Source organism: Schistocerca gregaria, chromosome 2, assembly GCF_023897955.1.
Source record: "Schistocerca gregaria isolate iqSchGreg1 chromosome 2, iqSchGreg1.2, whole genome shotgun sequence".
NCBI classification, from domain to species: Eukaryota; Metazoa; Arthropoda; class Insecta; order Orthoptera; family Acrididae; genus Schistocerca; species Schistocerca gregaria.
Genome location: NC_064921.1, coordinates 594,397,769 through 594,422,787, shown reverse-complemented (window position 1 = coordinate 594,422,787; position 25,019 = coordinate 594,397,769). Strand labels below are relative to the sequence as shown.

Sequence of the window (25,019 nt, the reverse complement as noted above, 5' to 3'; positions counted from 1 at the left end):
ATCGAAAGAATCAGAAAGGCGAAGGCATCGCCACATCTCTCCCAGAAGTCTCTTTTTAGTACGACTTCGCCTTCTGTTGGCCACACTTGCCTTAGTCAGCATGTTCCCTAATGGGTACATCAGAAGGAGTATTTTTCGTATTGCGAGAAAAGCAGTTGACGGAGCCACAGCCTCACCTCTGCTTCCACCGTCTCATTGTTATCGAAGTGAAATACGAGGGGTGTCCAGAAAGAAAGTTCCGATCTGTCGCGAAATGGAAACGACTGTGAAAATCAGATAAAGCTTTGCACAGATGTGTTGGGCAGTGTCTCTAGTATGACCCTACATAGCATCACGTCGCTCTTCTCATTTCTGAGTTCACAGTGAGCGCGTAAAAAGTCTAGAACATATTGTCTCCCGCCAAGTAAGACGACTCGGATAGAAATTTCGCCTGAAGCTATGCAGCCAACATTACATAACTGTCGTGCGGTTTCTTCTTCAAGACAATTCTCAGCCGCATTTTGCAGGGGCAATGAAGATGCTCCTGCATCGTTTTAAATTGTAAATGTTTGACTACCCACAATACAGCCCATAATTGACTCCCTCTGAGTTTCATCTCTGCTCACATGAACTGCTGACTATGAAGACATTTTGGCACCAAAAACGAGCTGTAGGGGAGCATAGAGAATTGGCGGTAAGCACTGGCGATTGACTTCTATGACGAGGGTATTGGAAAGTTGGTACAACGCTACGACAAATGTCTAAGTCAGAACGGTGACTATAAAGAGAAGAAGCTGGAAGGTGTAGCTAACTGTTACAAATAAAACATTTCTGATTTTCATTGTGGTTTCCATTTCGCGATCAATCAGAACTTACTTTCTGGACAGCTCTCGTAAGTCCTTGAAGGTGTTCTTTCATGTTATGGAAACAGATGGAGTCGGATGGGGCCAAGTGTGGACTGTATGGAGGATGATCGATGACACTGAGCCCAAGGCGTTGTATTGTTGCAAATGTCGCAGCGCTCGTGTGAGGGTCTGGCATTCTTCGAATTCGAAACTTGATTGCAGCATGCCGTTTCTCACGCTCCGACATAGTGAGTTACACACCGCCATGTTACACGCTAAAATTCGGAGCCCCTCTAGCGACAGACGGCTGCATGTATGTACACATGGTAAAGATACAGAATGTTGAAATACCAAGCGAGGTGGCGCAGTGGTTAGCACATTGGACTCGCATACGGGAGAACGACGGTTCAATCCCGCGTGCGGCCATCCTGATTTAGGTTTTCAGTGATTACCCTAAATCGCTCCAGGCAAATGCGGGGATGGTTCCTGAGAAAGGGCACAGCCGACTTCCTTCCCCGTCCTTCCTTAATCCGATGAGACTGATGACCTCGCTGTCTGGTCTCCTCCCACATACAACAAACCAACCTATAACGTTAATTTCGCTTGTTTTATTAAAAGGCTTTAATAGCTTTTGCATAAAAAATCCAGAGGCAGTACTTCTCCATATGCCCACGTAGATCGCACAGAAGCGGTGAGGCGTCCCATCAGACGTAGCAAGTCAACATCGGCATGCGGAAGAACAAAAGACGGTGTATTTAAAAGACGAGTGAACCAAGAACTATGTACCAAGATAAGGAGAATATCGGACATCATCAGAAAAAAAGAGCGTCTTACTCAGACACGTCCTTAGGTAGGGCCAAGGAAGGTTAACACAGCAAATGATACAGCTTCTGGTGAACAAGAGAACCAAAGTACGTTGGATTCACGAGATACAAAGGGATATGTAACAAATGAGAAAACAGAATATACAAAAGGTTGACTTTCAGATTTAAAAAATTCAGACTGTAACCGATTTCGAGGATGGTTCAAACAGGTCTAAGCAATATGGGACTTAACATCTGAGATCATCAGTCCCCTAGACTTAGAACTACTTATACCTGACTAACCTAAGGACATCACACACATTCATGCCCGAGGCAGGATTCGAACCTGTGACCGTAGCAGCAGCGCGGTTCCGGACTGAAGCGCCTAGAATCACTAGGCCGCAGCGAGGACAGAACTAGAACAAGATCATCATGGACAGAAGAATGTTGCAAAGCATGAGAATAAAAGAATACTGGACAAGGAGAAAGACCAGAAGAAACGTAGCTGACGTGAATTAACGCGGTCCTCAGATGGGCAAAAGTAAAAAGACGACGAAGAATGGGACATTTCCTGTGTTGCAACCTTCGCCCGCCGTCCTCAGTCTCCTATCTAGTCATACAGTATATGATTCCGCTGCAGGTGGGTATAAACCGTTAGTTTCCCACTTTCACGCTGAGAAATAGATTAAATTCAGTTTCCTAGGGATCATGCATAACGGAAATTAGGACAAAATCGAACGAACAGAGCAACATTGTTTAATGTTTCACTCTTTGGACTCTTCTCTCGATCTCAAGGAGAAAGATATACTTCCTAAAATGATTCAAATGGCTCTGAGCACTATGGGACTTAACATCTCAGGTCATCAGTCCCCTAGAACTTAGAACTACGTAAACCTAACTAACCTAAGGACATCACACACATCCATGCCCGAGGCAGGATTCGAACCTGCGACCGTAGCAGTCGCGCGGTTCCGGACTACAGCTCCTAGAACCGCATGGCCACCGCGGCCGGCAATATACTTCCTAAATAGATTTACACAATTTAATATAGTTTTGTGAGTCCAAATTGGCTGTTTACATTACCTTCGTTTTGCAGTCGTGTAGTGGATTGCTCCATCTCATAATATGAGTCTTAGAGTGCAGATCAGTAAATGAAACTAATAAAAAATGGTCTCAATTGATCCGCTATCGTAAAAAAACCTAATCTCATTCGCCATTCTGTATTATTCTGAACTACCTACCTATAATCAAACCCTTACTTTCTTTTTGCTAGCGATTAACTGGAAGTAAGTCTTCCGTTAGACATTACATCACACTGCGTTATCTATCAGATCGGCCGCCACTTCCTGAGCAAGTGGAAGTCCTTCTGGCAGAATAAGCTGAACGCCCAGGCGAGAGACAATAGCGCCCACGAGATCTTGCGGTAACTGAAGCGTGAAAACGAACTAACGCGCAACATAATTCACGGTCTGGAACGCCCTCCCTGCTCAATATTCACAAGGTCTTGTAGGCAAACAAGTGGGGTACTCAAGGACGCACCTCAACGGCTCGGCATGTGTGGACCGAGCGTCTCGTTGATATATAGACAGTGAAACGTAGCTCGAACATGCTACTGTGCTGACCGCTCAACCAAGTTAATTACAAGAGACAAATTAAATGCAAATGTGCTCGATCACTTGTTATGTTAACGGGCATACTCGTATTCGTGCATTTACAGGGGTTAATGGTCTATTGTTGTCCTCCTCCGTTGCCAACGTCGCTAGCAGTCCTAGCATTCGACCCGAGTTTTGCTGATTCCAGTTCTGGTAGTGGATGAAAAGATAGTAATATTTAACCGGCAAGGGGTGGAAAGTAGCTGCTGCAATCAAAGCACCATTTCCAGTACATTCGCATCGTGCCTCTACAACTAATAAAACATTCTTGTACTGTACACCCGACGAATACAACTAATAAGAATCACACATAAACAGGTGCAGACGACACCGGTAACATCAGAAGTGATTTCTATATATCCTGTTATTTCCTTTGCCAGTAATTCTACGTCAGATTTTTCTTGGGATTAACTAATAGTAGGTATACGACTACATATTACACTGGTGTGCAAAACTTAAAGACGAAAGTAATATTCGCATGATGTACCACTGCCAAGTAACACTGCTCGATGAAACTGAAAGCACGCGCGAAAAGAGCTGCTACAGTATAGTACAGAAGGTAACTGAAACAAGTACGCAATGTGACGGACGGAAATAACACTTTTATTCAAATGTAATAATAACACTGAAGTGACAACGATTTATGATGGGGCCCTGGACATTACAAAGGACGGGACACTGTTCTTTATAGGGTGTCTCATCACTACTGGCTCTGCAACGTGCGCCAATGTTGTCCACAAGGCCGGTAACGAGTTCCTGTGGTACAGCGATCCACTACTCCACCAGTGCGGCTGAAAATTGCTGGACGGTCGTTGGGGCACGTGGACGTACTGCAGTACACAACCCCACCGCGTCCTAGATGGCATGTAAGTGAAAGGATGTGCCAGATCAGTCAATTCGCCGAATATCTTCCCGTTTCAAGAACTGCTCCACCTGCGCTAATCGATACGAGCGCCCATTTTCATCCATACAAATGAAGTCATAGACGAATGCAACACTGAAGAGACGCACATAGGGAAGGAGTACAGTTTCACTATAATGGTGAGCAGTGTCTGTTCCACCTTCAAAGAATGGAAGGTCAGTACACTTAAGTAACATTATGCCTCCCCACAGCACAACACCAGGACCACCAAAATGATCATGTTCGACAACGTTCCTGGGTGCATTAAGTCTTCCCGTCTCTCGCCATATGAGGATACGTCCAGACTCACTAATAAGACTGAATCTGCTCTCATCCGAGAAGAGCACACGACCCCAGTCCTCATTTGTCCAGTCCTTTCGCTCTCGGCACCATCGAAAAGTCCGCAGCTCGTGGTCGTGCGGTAGCGTTCTCGCTTTGCATGCCCGGGTTCCTGGGTTCGATTCCCGGCGGGGTCAGGGATTTTCTCCACCTCGTGATGACTGGGTGTTGGGTGACGTCCTTAGGTTAGTTAGGTTTGAGTAGTTCTAAGTTCTAGGGGACTGATGACAATAGATGTTAAGTCCCATAGTGCTCAGAGCCATTTGAACCATCGCAAACGGTACCGACGATGTGCGGCTGTCAACCAAACACAACGTAGTGGTCGTCGGGCAGGGCGGCCACCCCATGCTATCGCGTGATATTGTGTGGCCTAAAGTGCTGTTAACTGTGGTTGCAATTCCAGCCGCTGTTTAACGTGAGTCGCTTCTTGCCTACTGTACAATGAATTTGCTAGTAGTCGACCACCTCCTCTCCTTCTGACAGCAGAGCCTGTGGTTCGGATCGCCCCCCTCGCACCCCAAGGAATGCTGTGAGAAATGTCTGACTCACGGGCTACACTCGTCACAGTTGGTCCTTCTTCCAGTTTCCCGACGATTCCTCGCCGTCTGAAGTAGTACCGATGCTGCCTCTGGGCCATGTTGTAACGAAGAATAACAGCACAGTGCATTATAACTGCCCGCCGATCGACACTCTATGTCTTTTTCCGTTCCTTGAACTGCCTCGTGCTGTGAGGCACTCCATTTGGCTCTATACTCACGCTGCCCTTACGGCATGTGACGTCCAGCACTCTGTGGACGACAGAGACATCACTGTTTACAATATTCCGCACTTTCATTCATTTCCAACAAGTGGTTTATTTGTAGTGTTACATTATCTATCTCGTCCTTGATGTTTGCAGAGCAGCTTATGTCACTGTGCTTAAACGATTTGTACCACTTTCTACGAACCGAAACAAGACGTCCTACAGAACTACCACATTGCATGGGTGGCTAACATCTACATTTACGTTAAAGCATTTCTCAGTGTTTCCATATTTTTGTCGAGCCCCAGTACATTCTACAGTTGACAAGACTTCACTTCAGTCACAAACAGTTTAATATGGTGTGTGTGTGTGTGTGTGTGTGTGTGTGTGTGTGTGTGTGTGTGTGTGTGTGTGTGTAATTTGTGCTCTGTGCTAAAAATTATGTTCAATGATGGAAACAGAAAAATAGCTTCACCGACATTAGAGCAAGTGCATACGTAGAACAATATCAACACACACGGTAAGTCATAAAGTATATACTAAACAAAAGCTCGCCAGATCAGAACTGCTTATGGCTAAGATGAATAACAGAATATGTAAGCTGAAAGCGCTGCACTGAAACAAACATGTACGTATATTTCAAGGCCGATGCTTTGAGGGAGTGAGGCGTAATATGTCTAGCAAAACAAATATTGCCGTTACTCAGTTGTACACAGAAGCTCCTAACCTAGGAATTATCAACACAATCTACCATAGCAATGCCTAATTTCTTGTTGGAGACCTCTAAAATTTAAAGTGTGTACCACGAAAGAGGCTACCAAGGGGCCAAACAATAATGTGAAAAGTATAGGTCGACGCGACTGACGATTACAGTAGAACACAGGAAAGTACTGCCATGTACTTAGTGACAAAACCAACAACCGACGCTCAATGAGACCAGACTGGAAGAATGCACACTAAAATAGCTGACATTTACTGCAACGGCAGGTTAAGATACCATTCCGTCGGCAGATATATCTCACTTCTGTTCTTCGCGAGCGGTCGTGTTAGATGAAGATGGGAGTGGTGTAATTCCCCGAACCCTTGCGTCTTAATTGGACGAGAAAATACGTCAGAACAACATTTAATGGCTCAGAGTCGGCCTCCAATGACAATAAATTAGGTACACGCAGAAAATAGAACGCCGCGACGTCGTATCGTATTGTTTTGTTTTGCACCTGACAATCTGAAGGAAATTGTTTCCCGTCTGCACCGTGGCACGCGTCCAGCAGCCGTTCTGCACAATGGACTCCGGTACTCCAAACACACGTACATGTATACATATAAAAAAAACGAGCCGATCGGGTTGGCACACAGTAGCTGGGCTACCGCAACGCGCGGCGCACGTATTTAAAACAGGTTTGCGAGCAGCGGGGAAGGACGCGCGGCCTTGGTGCTCGCTCGCTGGGTGGCTGGCCCGCGCCTCGCCTCGCCGCGGTGACGCCATTTCCTGTCCTTCCCTCCCCCGCGCCCCACGCTGGATTTATTGGCTGTCGGAACGGGCTCGATGCTTATCGCGGCCACGCACCGCCTTCCTGGAATGCCGGCTCTCGACTCACCCGAAAGCCGGCACAAACAGCGTTGGGTGCGCGCTCCGCTCTGCGAATTTTCCCACTGTCGTCATGGCTGTCCCGAAGTGCGTAGGACGGCGAAAGCAACAATACGTGTCTCATAGCGCCCCCATACACAGGCAGTCTCTAGTCTGCCAACTCGCTCGACGAGCAGGTCTACACCAATCCGTCCGTCTGTGTGTGGGCGTTGGGTTCGCGGTCGGCTTCACGAGTCAGGAGCATCGGTTCGACCGCCGAACCTGCCAGCCTACACTCCAGTTAGCGCATACAGACAAGGTCCGCCGACCCACTCGCCTACCCATCCGACTATGTGTGAACACCTGTGATTGATTGGCGATGCTACCTGCCTGCATTGAAGGAGTATGTGCGCTGGCAGGTAGAGATTCGCTGGTCGAACCGACGGAACCCGACCGAGGACCCGACCACGAAACCCAACATCGCACACAAGCGAACGGATAAAGCGAGACCCGCTCAGCGCACAAGTCGCAGACTGGTCCACCTCTTTATGAGGGGGCCTTTTAGTCTCGGTTTTCATTGAGCCGATACGGGCCATCCATAAATTATGTGACACGAATTTCATGATTTATGGAATCCCTCACTCCTTGTCACATGTGGACACATTTTTGTGATCCCCTCCCCTGGCGTTCCGTGACATATTTTGCAGCTTTAAATTTAAAAATCTTTAAAGTAAAACATCACTTCCAAAAGTATTTTATGTATTTGTATATAAAGTATTTTTGCATGGAATCAAGACGATACAACAAATAATCATCTTGTGTCCAATGACTCTGAGCCCGTTCCTTTATACAGGTGGTCCATTGATCGTGACCGGGCCAAATATCTCACGAAATAAGCGTCAAACGGAAAAACTACAAAGAACGAAACCTGTCTAGCTTGAAGGGGGAAACCAGATGGCGCTATGGTTGGCCCGCTAGATGGCGCTGCCATAGGCCAAACGGATATCAACTGCGTTTTTTAAAATAGGAGCCCCCATTTTTATTACATATTCGTGTAGTACGTAAATAAATATGAATGTTTTAATTCAACCACTTTCTTTGCTTTGTTATAGACGGCACTGTAATAGTCACAAACATATGGCTCACAATTGTAGGCGAACAGTTGGTAACAGGCAGGTTTTTTAAATTAAATACAGGACATAGGTACGTTTGAACATTTTATTTCGGTTGTTCCAATGTGATACATGTACCTTTGTGAACTTATCATTTCTGAGTACGCATGCTGTTACAGCGTGACTACTTGTAAATATCACATTAATGCAATAAATGCTCAAAATGATGTTCGTCAACCTCAATGCATTTGCCAATACGTGTAACGACATTCCTCTCAACAGCGAGGAGTTCGCCTTCCGTAATGATCGCACATCAATTTACAATGCGCTGACGCATGTTGTCAGGCGTTGTCGGTGGATCACGATAGCAAATATCCTTCAACTTTACCCACAGAAAGAAATCCAGGGACGTCAGATTCGGTGAACGTGCGGGCCATGGTATGCTGCTTCGACGACCAATCCACCTGTCATGAAATATGACATTCAATACCGCTTCAACCGCATCGTGGATTTTTCGTTGCCTAATAGCGCATATTATACCGGTAGATGTTACCGCTGTTGGTGAATGGGCATGGATGTGTGTGATGTCCTTAGGTTAGTTAGGTTTAAGTAATTCTAAGTTCTAGGGGACTTATGACCTCAGAAGTTAAGTCCCATAATGCTCAGAGCCATTTGAACCATTTTTTTTGTTGGTGAATGACGCTTCGTCGCTAATTTCTCTTGTGCCCAGTGGCACAAAGTATACGACGTTCAAAGTCATCGCCATGCAATTCCTGGTGCATAGAAATATGGTACGGGTGCAATCGATGTTGATGTAGCATTCTCAACACCAACGTTTTTGAGATTCCCGATTCTCGCGCAGTTTGTCTGCTACTGATGTGCGGATTAGCCGCGACAGCAGCTAAAACACCTACTTGGGAATCATCATGTGTTGCAGGTCGTGGTTGGCGTTTCACATGTGGCTGAACACTTCCTGTTTCCTTAAATACCGTAACTATCCGGCGAACGGTCCGGAAACTCGGATGATGTCGTCCAGGATACCGATCGGCATACATAGCACACGCCCGTTGGGCATTTTGATCACAATAGCCATACATCAACACGATATCGACCTTTTCCGCAATTGGTAAACGGTCCATTTTAACACGGTAAATGTATCAGGATGCAAATACCGTCCGCACTGGCGGAATGTTACGTGATACCACGTACCTATACGTTTGTGACTATTAAAGCCATTATCACAAAGCGAAAAAAGTGGTCCAACTAAGCCATTCATATTTATTTACGTACCACACGAATATATAATATAAATGAGGGTTCCTATCTTAAAAAAAAACGCAGTTGAAATCCGTTTGGCCTTCGGCAGCGCCATCTAGCAGGCCAACCATAGCGCCATCTGGTTTCCCCCTACAAGCTATACAAGTTTCGTCTTTGTAGTTTTTTCGTTTGACGCTTATTTTGTGAGATATTTGGTCCGGTCACTGTCAATGGACCACCCTGTATTATTTGTGATTGGCACAGCAGTCACTTTGTTCTCGATTTGGATAATGTTAGGAACATTCAATATGTCAACATTATCTTCATTAAACCATATAGCATCGTAATCGCTTATCAAACAAAGAACTTCTCTGGCACGTCCAGCTGCAATTCTTTGATGATGAATCTTAGTGATGGGCAAAACCTCTTCTGTGATTACTTGTGCTAGTGCCTTTGTATGATTGAGACTACAGGCCACAAATTAACATACTTCGAATAAGTATGCCTCGACACTAGGGCAATAGTTATCGTACGGAAATTGCTACAAATGTGACAACGCTTGAAGATCCAAAGATAGTTGTATTGACAGTGGAGCAAATATAGCTTCAGAGTCGTCATTTCCTATTGGTACGTAATTGTTTGAAATCTGTTTAATCACTACAGGATAGAGCGTCTCACACTGCAACATACGACAAGCACGCATTTTACAATTTGTAAAAAAGTATTGCGATTTTCGTACGCGATTTGCGTACCAAGTAGCACCATTTTTCAATGTCCTAACCTATACGATCTAGTCCGGTGTTTATCGGCGTAGTGTATTCGGCAACAACAGGAAAATCGTCAATGACCAATAGCTACAAATATTAGCCAGGATGATGCCTGCACCCTCGCAGTTCCGTTTTTCTAGCTTCAAGTCAGCAGTTTCGTTACTGGAATCAAGTTGTCAACCGAAACTGTCATGTTTAACACTCTATCATTAAGTTCGCGGTTAACTGTCACCATTTGTCGCCCCGTCTATTAAATGCACTTCTTCCTGGAGCTTTTGTGGCAACGGGACTAGCACCCAAGTCAACATCTTTAAAATACTGTACAGCTGAAACTGTATCCAGTCGTATCGTCGATTTTTGTCGGGACCACCATCGCAATTAAAAATAAACACGCGTTTTACAAAACGTTCTTCTCATTAACTTTTTTTACAGCTGGAAATTCAGAAAGTTTATGCAAGTCTGTGGGTTAGAGTCTCTGCGTTAGAGGAAGAATGTTTTCTACTAAAAAACGCTACATATGTAAGCCCAGAGTGCGTCACAGCTTCCGGTTTCCCTTCATCGTATTTCTGTATTGTAATACCTGCATAAACAGAGGGAATAAGTTTATGTTTTTCAGTGAAATCAAGAGCCAGTAATTTTACACAGTAGTGAAGGTGCATTAATATTGGTGCTTGGGGCTTTGCTGCTGTAATATTGAATGCCATACGTGCTTTGTCATTCACAGATAAAAAGAGTACTTGGCCATAGTCCAAAATTGGAGCTAACGATTCAAGGTTTATTATAGCAACTGTACAGAATTTTCCATCTGTATGCTTTACATGAAGCGTAGAGTCTGGTTTGCACAATTTAACAGCAACAGTTACCACGTTTCTTTCGCCCTGCATTGACTCGTATTAAATATACCATGAGCGACTGATAGTATAGCCTTGTTTACACGGTTCGGTAGCACCTTATAATTTCAGTACGACGTTTACACAATTTTGCAGCACCTTATAATTTCATAGCGACGGCGATCCTCAGCTGCACCACCAAAAACTGCAATCTCCTTTATGACTTCACGTAAACTGCATTTATATTCTGCTACTCTAGGGCGATCAATAGTATTTCGAGTTTTAAGAGCTGCTGCTAATTCGGAATTATTTTCACAAATATCTACCTTTTTTGTTTTTTAGACTCACGACTTTATTCTGTTGTTCGGTTGTGCTGATCTATCTCTTCAGTATGTTTCTTTCCTGTGTTAAATGTCTTTCCTTAATGCTGGTACTCTTTTTGTTGCTTCATCTCTTGCCATGCTAACGTCGCTTGCTAACAGCAAGCTACTGAGATGAAATTGTAGAACTATAATTTTATTCATAGAAGTGTTCTGACTAGGAGTTGATAAAGGTACTGTCTGAGGTAAGTGGTTCCCACCTGGTTGCATACTAATATATTTAGTGCCTTCTGTTAAGTCTTGCTTGATTTGCTTCCTGCAATTACAAGTAAGCATGTAAAATGTTTGATACGGGTATTTCACACAATATAAGGGTATATGCTAAAACACTCTGAACATGACAGTGAGCTGAATTGAAATCGACCCTCTACCTTCCCAGATTACCTCCAAGAGACAGACAGAAAGAAGAAAGTTAACTGACTGGGTTGTTCTATTTTGCAAGTTGCACGGAACACTAAACATATTTTTAACGGTGGGGAACGAAATGTTAGCGTAATACAAAATTCCAGCTTACTTTTATGACCATGCGCTCTAATTGCTTTCGCGGTTTCGGCGACGAAGGAATTTTCGAAGAAGATCTATATAAGTTTGCCTTTCTTCTTCGTCGTTTATTTGCAGTACTTTCGAAACTTCAGCATAAGGTGTTTACTTCATGTTGCATATCTTGTTTATTTTATTAGCATAAGCTGCACTGTACGCTTCATATAGTTTGCGGTAAAGAATTCATAAATCTTTTTTTTTACTCATTTTAAATTTGTTAGATAAATTGAAAGTCACAAAATAGTAGAACCAAGAAAAAGATGTCCATCACTCAACCGAAGTCAGATTTCGACTGAATGATATATACAACTGAACACAGACGAAATCAGAGTGGTGGCGGTTTTTTGTCAAAGCCTCAAAGGTGGTACTGGCCTTTCGGCGTATACCTAAGGCGACCAATGCAGACAAAGTAGCTACAGCGAGCGTGAACAACAACCACACTGCGCGGCCGCCACGTGCCAAAAAGTAGGAGAAGCAAATTTCAATCTTAGTAAATAATGATGATTAAATTGGTAAGTAACTTTACTGGTTCATCGTCACACTGGGACGACAGCGATAAAAACACTGATTTGATTCTCGGTCGTGCCGCTAGGTGCAACATGGAGATCTGGTGGCTCCGCAGCTTCTGTCGCACGATACACGGAGAGAAAGTTTCAAGTCACCCAGCGTGGAAAAAATTTGTATGTGTAGTTTATTTATCACTAAATGTTTTAATTTCCGCTATGCAGTCTTACTCATTTGATTTTAAGGAAACTTCGATAGAACAATTTTTTTGTCTGGTATCACAGATTGATAATGAACTGGTTTTCCTTTTTCTATGGACCATAGTTACTGTAATACTTCGAGATTAATTAGAACACAAAGTATATTTTGAAAACCTTACATTTAAAAACATAGTCGCTGGACAGTTTATGTTTGCTGCATTTTAGGCCATACAATGCTGAGTACCAAGTGTAGCAAGCATATCACAGTTGTCTGAAGGACAGCCATACCTCTTTCGGCGCTGGAGTAAATATTTGACAAATTTGGAAGTGATTTTCAGCCCCTACGTGACAATATAACGCAGACATCCAAACACTGGAGCATAAGGGATAGGTGCCATATTTATAACTGAGTACCGTGAATTACTTATTCGACGAGTACCCTCCAAATGAATAACAACCGTTGTTGCCGTGCTTTCGGAGAGTTACACGTCGAGCAAGCAGAAGTCCACGGTATCCAATTCAATCATATTGTAAATACTGTATGTATGCCAATGTTTGAATCTGTCAGATAGTTTTTCACACAGAAGCCTGAAGATGACGCTAATGAAAGGGTCGAAACTGGTTTCTTACAAAATAGAAGAATTTAACAAGAATTGCCGTTGTTGGTATGCTTCTTCTAGGAGTTATCCATCAGCTGCAGTCCCGGATCCAGATCTATATGTTGGATGTATAAAAACTAAATCTGGAAGTTGTCCGCGAGGAGGCTGGCAGGGATGCGCCACACGCGATACTAGTGCCGCCTGCTGTTTCCCGTGTTCTTTGTGGTATGGCTTCTGTGGGAAGACAGAGTAGCACGAATAACCGTGCGACCTTTATTACAATGTGTCGTATGATATCGGTAAAAACCGCGTCTTACTGGGATTTAATTTTGCGATCGCCAGAAGTGACACTGGCGGGGACCCGGCAGGCGAAAAAGGAGTCGACCGAGACAGTATCTACATATACATGGATACTCTGCAAATCACATTCAAGTGCCTGACAGAGGGTTCATCGAACCGCCTTCACAATTCCCTAGTATTCCAATCTCGTATACCGCGCGGAAAGAATTAACACCTATATCTTTCACCGAGCAAAGTGGCGCAGTGGTTAGACACTGGACTCGCATTCGGGAGGACGACGGTTCAATCCCGCGTCCGGCGATCCTGATGTAGGTTTACCGCGATTTCCCTAAATCGCTCCAGGCAAATGCCGGGATGGTTCCTTTCAAAGGGAACGGCCGACTTCCTTCCCCGTCCTTCCCTAATCCGATGAGACCAATGACCTCGCTGTCTGGTCTCCTTCCCCAAAGAACCCCAAACCTATATCTTTCCGTACGAGCTCTGATTTCCCTTTCACTACAGAGAGACAGCCGTACCCACACGGACCGGGGAACTGTCTTCGTTGACGACCATTTTCCGTTGTATTCAACTGGTAGCTAAACACATCTACTCTCTCACTCAAACGTAACGACACAGCGTAGCGGTCGGGAGAGATCATGGGGGATATGCATATGCGGAGACAGCAAGCGACTGGTGAATCGAACTGACGGTTTTCAGCATAATCTGTGGTAGTCAGTTGTGCTGGCCAATTAACAAGGGTCAATTCCACATCAGTGTTACACATATTTTCCCGGCCAATTGTATTTTGCCCATCTTCTGTAAGAGACGTGTAGGCAGACAAAGGAAAGGGCGGTCGTTTAGTGGAGGCGGCCGATGGCGATAGCCGCGCTGACCCCGCTGGGCGGGAGGCGGCAGGGGCGTCGCGTCGGTAAGTAATAGCGAAGGCCGCGGCGCGGGCCCGGGCCCGGGCGTCGCCGGCTGGCGGCTGGCGCTTCCTCGCGGGCCTTGATCCGCGCCCCGCCAGAGTCAAGGTGAGCCGAGCCGAGCCGCTGCGCTGCGCTGCGGCCCAAAGCGCGCCCGGCGCAGGCACCGGCACCGGCCGCCGGCCGCTCCCTGCACTGGCCTCGGCGCACTTCAGACTTCGACACTCCTTCGGCGTTCGCCACTGTGGCACAAACACTGCCACGCCCTCTGCACCTACGTCAGACACCGCAACTGGACGGTACTTCTGGAAGCCCATTCCCTGTTTCAATAACGTACGACCCGTGGGAAGGACGATTGTCCTCAAGTCTCTGTATTAGCTCCAATTTTTTTCGTCGTGGTCATTTCGCGAGATGTATGTGGCTGGAAGTAGTATGCTTTACGACTCTTCCCACAAACTGCTCTCTCGAAATTTCAATAGCGAACCTCTCTGTGAACCACAACACCTCCGTTGTAAAGTCTGCCACAGGAGTTTGTTTTGTCTCTCTGTAATACTCTACTCCCAACCAAACGTCGATTGGTAACGAGACGTGCCGCTTTTCCTTGGCTCTTTTCTATCTCTTCCATCAGTCCTACCTGCTAACGGCCCCTAATGTGCACAATAATAAAGAGTTGCTAGAACAAGCGCCTTTTAGCTGACTTCTTTATTGCATGAATAACATTTCCTTAAGGTTCTTCCTGTAAATCTGAGTCTGTATCTGCTTTTCCTATTATTTGATGCAAGTGGTCATTCCACTTAAGGTCATTCTGAATAGATGCTCCATGTTACGGTGATTTCTCTTTCCACCAATTTGTTAACAATAGTGTAGTAGTAGTACAGTAGTGGATTCCTTTCCCCCTGTGTGTGTGTGTGGGGGGGGGGGGGGGGGGGGGGGTTGCGCGCGCGCAATATGTTACGTTTATTTACATTCAGAGTTAACTGCAAGTCCTTGCGCCATTTTATCAATCCTCCCTACGTCCTTCAACAAATCGTTACTGTTTCCTGGTTTTGCTACTTTCTTACAGACAACCAACATCATCTGCGACAGTCTTGAAGATCTTCCCACGCTTTCTACTTGTTTATTTATATACACTGTAAACAGTGACGGTCCTATCACACTCCGCCGCGCGGGATTAGCCCAGCGGTCGTTCGAGTCCTCCCTCGGCCATGAGTGTGTGTGTTTGTCCTTAGGATAATTTAGGTTAAGTAGTGCGTAAGCTTAGGGACTGATGACCTTAGCAGTTAAGTCCCGTAAGATTTCACACACATTTGAACATTTTTTATCACATTCCCTTAGAGTACTCCGGAAATTGCCTTTACATTTGCCGATTTTGTTCCGTTAAGAGCGACGTGTTCAGTTCTACCTGCACGGACGTCTAGAATCCAATCGAAAAACTGGTCCGATACTCGGTAAAATCTTATTTTCTTCACTTGACGGCACTGCGCGACGGTCTAGAATGTCTTCCTGAAGTCAAGGTTCGCGGCATCAACCTGAGCGCCGTTGTGTACAGCGCTGTGAATCTTGTGGAGGAACAGAGCGAGCTGAGTTTCGCAGGATCTCTGTTTTCGGAATCCATGTTGATTTTTATAGAGGAGGTTTTCCTTCCTCAAGAACGTCACAATTCTTGATCATAAAACATCTTCCGCAATCCTACAACACATTGACGTCGACGATATCGGTCTATAATTGTGTGCATCTGTCCTACGGGACTTTTTAGAAACAGGATTGACCTGCGCTTTTTTCCTGTCGCTAGATACCCTTCGTTGCTCCAGCAATCTAGGATAAATTGCACCTACAAGCGGAGCAAATTCTTTCGCGCAAGCTTTGTACAATCTAATAGGTATCTCATCTGGTTCTGTTGTTTGTACGCTACTAACCGGTTGTAGTTGCTTTTCTGTTCCCCGATCGGTTATCTCAATGTCTACCATTTCGATGTCCGTATAATGATTGAAAGGAGGGACCGTGATACCAACTACGGTGGTGAAACAATTTCGAAAGACTGATTTCACTATTTCAGTATTCTCTTTTATCTTCCACTTCAGTGCCAGCACAGTCACTGAGTGAAATGAATAGTCGATTTCAAATTGCTTTCTCGTTTTACGTATGACTAAAACCTCTTAGTGTTTTCATTCCGATATGTTGATAAAACATTACTTTCGACGGATTCACAAAAGCTTACAGCACTAATACTCACATACTACCTGATGAAAAGTATCCGAACACTCCTATGTGATGCGGAACTGCTCACTACATGTTATGAGACGCAGACGCGTCAATTTAAAAGCAGAAACAGTGACAGCAGAGAATAGGCCGGTCAGCAGAGCTCAAGTGACTTCGAACGTGGACCAGTCAATGGATGTCACCCGAATAATGAATACATCAGGGGCATTTCAGAACTTCTACAGCTGCCCAAGTTGACTATTGGTCACGTGATTGTGATGCGGAAAAACGGAGGGACAACCGCAGTTACACGAAGGCCACGTGGACCTCAAGTACTGACGAGCAGGAATCGCACAGCACTGCGGCGAGACGGATGTTAAAAGTCGCTTAATATCATCGGCCGGAATCGAACTTGCTGCCACCAGTCCAAGTAGCATAATGACTGTGCGTAGGAAGCTAAAATGAATGGGGTACAATCGTCGAACAGGTCGTCATATACCACGCGTTTCTGTAGTCAGTGCTAACCAATCCCTCAGATGACAAAGAGCAACACCACTGGACAGTGGATGGCTGGAAACGAGTAATTTGGAGTGATGTATCAAGCTATAACCTGGCGAATACCCGCAGAACGTTATCTGACATGTATAGTGCCAACAGTGAAGTGCAGACGAGGTGGTGTTACATATCTGGGAGTTTTTCTTGGTTAGGGTCTGTTCCCCTTATTGTGCTTGAGAAAAGGCTGAAAGCGGAAGAGTATGAACACATTTTACACCACATTATATTGTGTACAATGGAGGAACAATTCGGAGACTATGGTTGTTTGTTCAGCATAATAATTAGCCCTGTCTTAAAGCAGCAACTGTGAAGCAATGATTTGTGTACAATAACAGTCCCGAAATCTGCTGGCCTACCCAGAATGCCGACCTAACCCAGTGGGACATCTTTGGGATGAGCTGGAAAGTCGTCTTCGTTCCACATCCCAGTGTCCAACATCCAGCCTTCTCCAGTTTCCGCTCTTGAGGAAGAATGGCCGTTATTCCTCGCCAGATATTCAGACACCTCATTAAAAGCGCCCCCTGAAAAGTTCAAGGGAAAGGTAAACGGTCGAATTCATCCCATATTACTGTGCACTAATAGGTGTCCCAATAGTTTTAATCAGATAGTGCATGCAGTCAAGCATGTGCACAGGCATCACGGTGTTACGGCAGGATCAGGACGCAATTTTATTTACGTGATCTTCACCGGATTGTGGTAGGATTAGATGCGCGTCTCTATATGGGATCGAAATTTCTTGCAACGATATTTCTGTGTAAAAAGTTCTCGGTTTACTCCTCGCGTCACGTCAAAGGCACATTAATAACCGGTGACTTCAGGAATCAGAAGTTGCTGAACACAATCTCACTCATGAACATAGAACAATGTTTGACCGAACTAAAGTTGTGTCCCGCGGTTCTACACGATGTAACGCTGTTATTAAAGAAGCTGGATGAATTAGAAGAAGCGAGAACAACTTCGGGTCCGCGGCTGCAGTTCAGTAGTGCGTGCAAGTGAGCTCTCGGTTCTGATAACAAGGGAAACGTGCACACGGTTTGCCATCTTGCAAGTGTGCTGGAACATTAGTATTGACGTGGAGAGAATGTCTGGCAACTTGGCATTATGATGCTGCAGCCGACCAATCACGAGGCGTCTATGGGCTATAAATGGTCACTGGAACAACATCTAAGACAATTATTTGTTCCTGACAAAAACGGAGAAGAATTTCGCCGAAATCCCAGATTCGACTTGACAAGTAAAATGGTTCAAATGGCTCTGAGCACTATGGGACTTAACATCTTAGGTTATCAGTCCCCTAGAGCTTAGAACTACTTAAACCTAACTAACCTAAGGGCATCACACACATCCATGCCCGAGGCACGATTCGAATCTGTGACCATAGCAGTCCCGCGGTTCCGGACTGAAGCGCCTAGAACCGCACGGCCGCCGAGGTCAGCTGACAAGTAAATGAAGAATGTTTTATACATGTGTCTCAGTAGCGTTCCGTGTGATCTCTTTCTGCTGCGCTGCCGTTTCAAATTCATCAAATGTTCTTGAACGATGTGATACACAAAGAAAACTTGTACGATATCGATGAAGAGCTCTCGGGTACCCAGCCGGGTGTCTGTGTTAAGTGTCATGATCATGATCATGATCATCATCATCATCATCTGACAGAGTGATGGGGAAATCGAGTGGGAATTACTGAACGGAAAACTGTACCTTCGTACGCCTCGTGAGAGACTCGACGATACATATGGGTAATCTTATATACCGTCTCCATTATGTACATCCCATAGCAACATAATGTAGATGGAAGGGAGGAAGGGCACGATCTCGTCGCGTGACATATTCCAGTAGTTGACACTGTATCCTTTCAGCCGTGTGACTGGTGTCGGTGGAAACCTTTCACATTTACACACGAGCTTCTCAGAAGACGACATTTTCATCAGGTACCTGACTTACAGTTTAGGTCATCACAGAAGCCGACGGATAATAATGAGTGACAGAAGAGTTGTGACACGCCGAAGCAGAAAATTCCGAAAGGTATTCCTCGAAAACTAAATCCAGCTACGAAATTAGATACAGCAACAACAAGAGAGTAGGGACAGCAGACAATTTGTTATTATTAAATGTCCTAATGTAGGTGGAAAGTCTGAAGATAATGTATCTACTGAAAAGGAATCGAGTCTGTGGGCTGCTGAGGTGCTGTGGCAGTAGCCGTGGCGACGGGGCTCACTTTGTGGCTCCGGGCCGGCGCTGCACAGCGGTCGGCCATTCCGCGAACTGCTCCGGAAACGACGGAGGCTGTGGCATGCCGAGATTGATTCCGCTTCTCGTGCAACCAGGCTGCGGGATTACCTACGATCTCGACGCGTGACACGTTGCAGCAGGACGAGTTGATGAACGCGGCGACTGTCAAGCGACAATGAGAAGCCGTTTTTGTTAGTCGAGCCAAAAGCATCGCGTCCACAGCAGGGTGATCCGTATAGCGTTGCGAGCAGTGGCAGCAAAGCAGCGAGCTAGGGAAGGAGGCGTTAGGCAGCGGCAAGAGAGAGCAGTACCAGTACGATACGTACATGCGGCTGTGGCTCGGTCATGAGCGCTCATGGCTGGTCCCGTCCCGCGGCGGACAGGTGCGGGCGCACAAAAACACTGGCACCGCCACAGCCACCGGCCGCAGCGTGGCGGCGCCTGGCCGCCTCCAGATGAGGAGGCGAGGGCGAGGGGGAGGGGGCGGGCAAGGACGCTCGCACTGCCGCCTTACGTAACGCCAAACCACCCACGCCGCCCCACCCCTCGCTGCTCGCGCTCGCCGAATCTCGCATCTCGCACACGGGGCTCCGGTAACGTCTTTGCGATACGACGCACGCGGAAGGGGTGCGCTGTACGTCTGAAGTATCGCAGCGGAAGCCTAGAGCTATCCAACACGCGGCCAGCATCGGCCAGACGACTGACATACTCTCCAACGTTCCTCTCCTCTGTACTCGGAACTTGCGTGGCGCAAAATGCTATTCGCGGCCGCGCACAGAATCCATATATTCTCCGGATGTACTGTACGCGGGACAAATTTTGTAACTTACTGCTCCCATTTGGGAACCTGCATATTGAGTGTATTTGCTACGTTACAAACTCAGTTTAAATTACGGTCATCAGACTCGCTTAAAAGAACTTGTCTTCAGACGATCGACTTTTTAAAACCATCTATATCGTGGCGTAGGCAGTCATTCATCAATGTGAACCTCCTTTGCGAGCTGTCGACGAAAAAGAATCTAGACTGATGCTCTAGAGGCTTAAATATAAAGGTGTTAATATACATTCCTGGCTTGCAGAACGTCGTAAGTTCTAATTCTGTCAGGTGCTTTGAAATTTTTTACTTTACTATTAATTACCTGGAATAAATGAAATTCTCTTGTTTTTAATTCTTTGTCTCATCAATTTCGTCGTCGTACGAAGTTCTTCAATTATTCTCATTATTTCTTCCAATCACCTGTTTTTATTTCGAGTGATATCAATAATTTTTATTAATTAATTTCGATTTAATTTCTTCAATTCTGACATTTTATATTTTCTTGTGTGTTATTGCGTTTGTTATTTCTATTCTGCATTTTGTTTCACTTATAATCTCTGCTTTCGTTTAAATCTTCATTAACGATACTTGTAACGAAAAATACATATCTGACGCCATTCCATAGCCAATACAAATAGATGATTACGTTCCTCGTGCTTTTAACCGACAGACAGGCATTTTCAAATGTTTAAATACTATGATAGGTAAATAAAAATAATAAATAACACATGCAAGAAAACTCCAAATGAAAAAGAACGACAGGAAGAAAAAACAAAAATGACTGTGCAAATGATTGAATTTTATTCCGAAATTAAAAAGTCAACACGATGATACAAATTACGCAGCAAAGGATTAGACACAAAAATTACATTTAACCAATTAACTGAATAAAAATACTAAAGTAATTTCCATAAAAACTTAAATATAAAAAAATTTACTGCGCCTCACAAAATCCGAACTCTCAAACGTCCGCACATCAGGAATGTACCTCAACCCCTCTGTGTTCTGCGGGACACACCCTCCCTACAGCACGTGGTATGCCAGTCGCAGTGCACGAGCCTGGAAACGCTGTATTAGCTGGATGTGTGGGTTCTGCATTTTCCCACCTTATGGAGACGAACTCCACAAGCAGACGAAGTAGTTTCTACTGGTGATGTACGTTTCGGCAATGGGTAGAGACGCTTGGAGCGACCTGACGCCTTCTTCTGCGGTTCATGTACGTCTTAGTGCCACGTCGAGTGAGGTCCCAACGTGACACAGTGGTAACTCACAGCTCTGTTGCGGCACACTGGGTTTTCATGAACGTGGTCAGGTTGTAGAATGGCCAGGCTGTTCCGACTGTTGATGATAATGGCAATTGTCGGGAGTTTAAAACCAGGCGCCACTACAGGGCGCTGGGGATTACGTCATTAATTGCGTCTCGGAGAGTTGGCCAACATGGTGGGCATTCATGTTCCGTTCGAAGACCGCCGTGTCGTCTGCAGGCAGTGCGAGCTCCACTCTGGTCTGAGAATGGCATGCCAGCTGCGAAAATAGTGTAGCAGATTGACGCTAGTACCAATCCTAATGGTACAACCTTCTACGTGCAGGAGGGCACACAAGAATTTATGTTGCTATCTGAGTAAATTCCAAACAGGTCGCGCGCGCGGAATTCCTGTCCTTCGAGTGACATCCAGAGGAACGAGGCGATGACTGTGTGAAACAGCGACTTCTTAATTAAAAGGCCGTCACACTGCACTATGAAACTCACGGGATTTGCCCAGGAAAACGGCACTGAAGAAGTTCTGACGTCCGTTGCGTCCACCGCCTGCTCTACTAGCCACAGAAGTTCATGGATGGTGGAAAGTCCGCTCCAAATTCAGAATGGCTCCTCAGACAGAATCTGTTCTACTTGGACGTGCCACAGTAGTCTACACAAGTAGAGCGTCTCCAATTGTTTTAAGGTCGGCGGAGGCATGTTTATTGGCCACTAACTTGGGAGTAACAGAATCTTTGCCCACCTTTGGCCAGTATCTCCATTTGGAGACACAGGAGCCTTTCTGCAATTAACGTGGCGAAAGTAGTGTTCTACATTTTCTGGAGTCATTGCGTCACTCACTTTGCTTTCGTCCTGTACAGCCAGCTGCGTGTGGCGTATTTACTCTGGCTATTCGATGAAGGTGTCGACAGAGAATAGCATTTAAAGTCTGACAGTCCATATTGCCCTCTAGTTGGTGCGTGAAGATAGCACCTCGAACACAGCAATTGCTTCGCCAAAGAATTTCTGGTCTGTAACCAGTCGTGATAAGCCAAATTACTAAGGACGATGGTGCTGAGCAAATGTGGTGGCAGCGGCCATGAGTGGGTTAGAGTAAGTGGCGGTGATGCTGCCTCTGCTACTCGTATTGTCGTCTCTGTCACAAAATGATGTGTCTTGCGCTGTAGGGTAGGCGTGCCCAGGCAGCCCCTTGATTACAACATCGATCACGTCAGTGCGATCTTTCTTTCGTCGGTAGATATTTGGGTCATCAGATCCCAGTCCTAATGCGCCGACCTGCTCGACGAAGTGGGGCAGGCGGCGATTGTTGGTGTTTGACGCTACAAAGGTAATCCGCCCATTGTGTCATCTGCACAACGACGCTGTTCCATCCACAGTCTCCCATTCTTAGATGTTAGCTAGTCGCGTAGAGAGGCTACCGTACAAGCTGGCCACCGGTAAGTTTCGTGTCAGCCAGTGCTGTGCAACGCGCAGGCTGTTCGTTGAAAGTGACTCTGCGGTCATTGTAGAAATTGAAGCGGCGTCGGTGACTCCAAGTCTAGTTCTACGCACGATGTGCCCCAGTGCACTACTGCTTGCACGGTCCATTTTTTCTGCAGTGTGCAACATGTTCCATGCATTTGGCGCGTTATAGTTTACCCTTGCCTATTTTTTGGTGAGCACTTCTTGGGAAATCCGCAGAGCATTTTACACAGCGAACTGGCATGGCACAGCGTCTTGCTACATGCCTGACACCCTTGCACATGCAGCACTGTAACAGGTGCCGTTAGGACAATAGCTTTTGACACTCTCCCAGAAACATACACTTCCGATGTTACGTGCATAGAACTTTTCGATGTATCCTGCGAAACGTCCATCAACAGTGCAGCGTCCATCCTGGTCGACAGCGATTTCGCACACGCAGCAGTCTGCAATGCTGACGCCAAGCCCTTCCAGCTGGCACTGGTGCGGATTTAAAGCGGAAGGCCAGGGAGGACCAGCTTCAGCGACGTTGCCTGCTTCTAAGCGCTTGTGTAAGGTGGACTCTTGCGTTACCATCTCCACGACTTTCCCACAGTCGTCAGACGTCCTCATGAAAACCAGTTTTCCCGCTGTTTGGTTTGACACTGAATACTGTGCCACTGCAGGTCTTACGCTTCTTGTGCAGGCCCATGTACTCGCCCTCCCTTCGTTAGAATACGTCACTGTTGACTGCAGTTGTGGCTATCATTCAAGCCTTCCCCGTACACAAAACCACTAGGAATTTTGGTCATATTTGGCTCATTAAGTGTACCGTCAGCTCTGAACACCCACGGCAATAAGGACGGAGAACATCATTCATGTTATAAACATGGGGCAGAAGGTGACTGATGGGCAGTGAACATACTCTCGATTCTATCGTAGCAAGACTTCCAATAAAATGAGTTCATGGACAACATCGAAAAGGAGGCAACATACAGTGCGGATTTACTTATCCCCGACTCCAATGCATTCTACTACATCCATTAAGTTAAAGCAAAGGTATACAGTGTGATTTTGTTTAATGCAGACTTAAGGAAATGATTCCTAACAGTATATGAAAAAAAACGGTTATATGGTCATACAGGGGGAAATCCGTTCGAAGGGAGGTGCACACACTTGAAGGTGGGAATAGAAGATCCTTGACAGTGACCCCAGTATCAGCCTACGGCATGTTGCCATCTAGCATGAGGTAAGCCAGACAACCGCGTGGAACATTATCTACGGCAACAGCCACTATCCGTATCACTTAAAACAAGTGCGGGCCTTATCACCTACGAACTTGCCTCCGCGGCGACGGCTTTGTAGCTGCTTCGTCGCCCAGGCCACTATGGTATTGGGATTTCTGTCATCCATCCATAGACGAAGCTGCCTTTACGAGGGGGCGGCATCGTCAACCTTCACAACACCCAACTGAGGACTATGTAGAATCCCAAAATTTGTTCGTATGATTAAATACAACAATGTAATCTAAATCCCATATTCTATTCGTGTAAATGGTACGCCTATCAGAAAATAATTATAGGAAGACACTTATGAAACCGAAACACCGATTTCCCTCTGTCCTCGAACTGGACAATGTAAGACTTAGCAAAACAATCAGAGACGCTTTTAGAGACTGCTACCTACACATACGATTACTAGGTACGTTCTACCTTTTTGTTTTAATCGTCACGTGTAATAGTAAGGTGATCCGGTGCTCGCTGCATGGTGGGAGCACCAAATTCCAACAAAAGTAAATGCAAAAAACTCCTACTGAATAAATCCACACAGCCCTCTCTAAGAATTTGGGTGTTATGTGGGAGTCCTGCCAAGAGTTTACAGATGATTGACACCATTCACACCCGTATCGAAAACACAGGTAACCCATGGCCCGCCCTCTCATTAGCAAAACAAGGTGCGTTCTTCCAAAATGTGGCATACTTTGGTGGACACTTCTGCTGTTGGCAAAATGCATACGGCAGTGGGTCAGCGCAGAGAGAGAGAGAGAGAGAGAGAGAGAGAGAGAGAGAGAGAGAGAGAGAGAGAGAGAGAGAGGGGGGGGGGTGTATCCGAGCGGTTCTAGGCACTTCAGTCTGGAATCGCGCGACCGCTACGGTCGCAGGTTAGAATCCTGCCTCGGGCATGGATGTGTGTGATGTCCTTAGGTTAGTTAGGTTTAAGTAGTTCTAAGTTCTAGGGGACTGATGACGTCAGATGTTAAGTCCCATAGTGCTCAGAACCATTTGAGGGGGAGGGGGGG

At 45.8% G+C, this 25,019-nt stretch overlaps 1 protein-coding gene across 2 annotated transcripts in view; it reads right to left on the bottom strand.

Moving 5' to 3' along the window:
• The window catches only part of LOC126334510 (endoribonuclease ZC3H12A-like), a 510,441-nt gene that overhangs the window by 131,510 nt on the left and 353,912 nt on the right, over window positions 1-25,019 (bottom strand). Inside the window, exon 1 of one of the 2 annotated variants that reach the window (XM_049996855.1) lies at window positions 19,532-19,567. The exons of the other annotated variant lie outside the window; for it this stretch is intronic. Within the exon in view, the coding sequence (XP_049852812.1) occupies window positions 19,532-19,552 (21 nt within the window). The 5' untranslated portion in view covers window positions 19,553-19,567. Of the gene's footprint in view, window positions 1-19,531; window positions 19,568-25,019 lie in introns of those variants that run through there. 2 annotated transcript variants of the gene reach the window in all.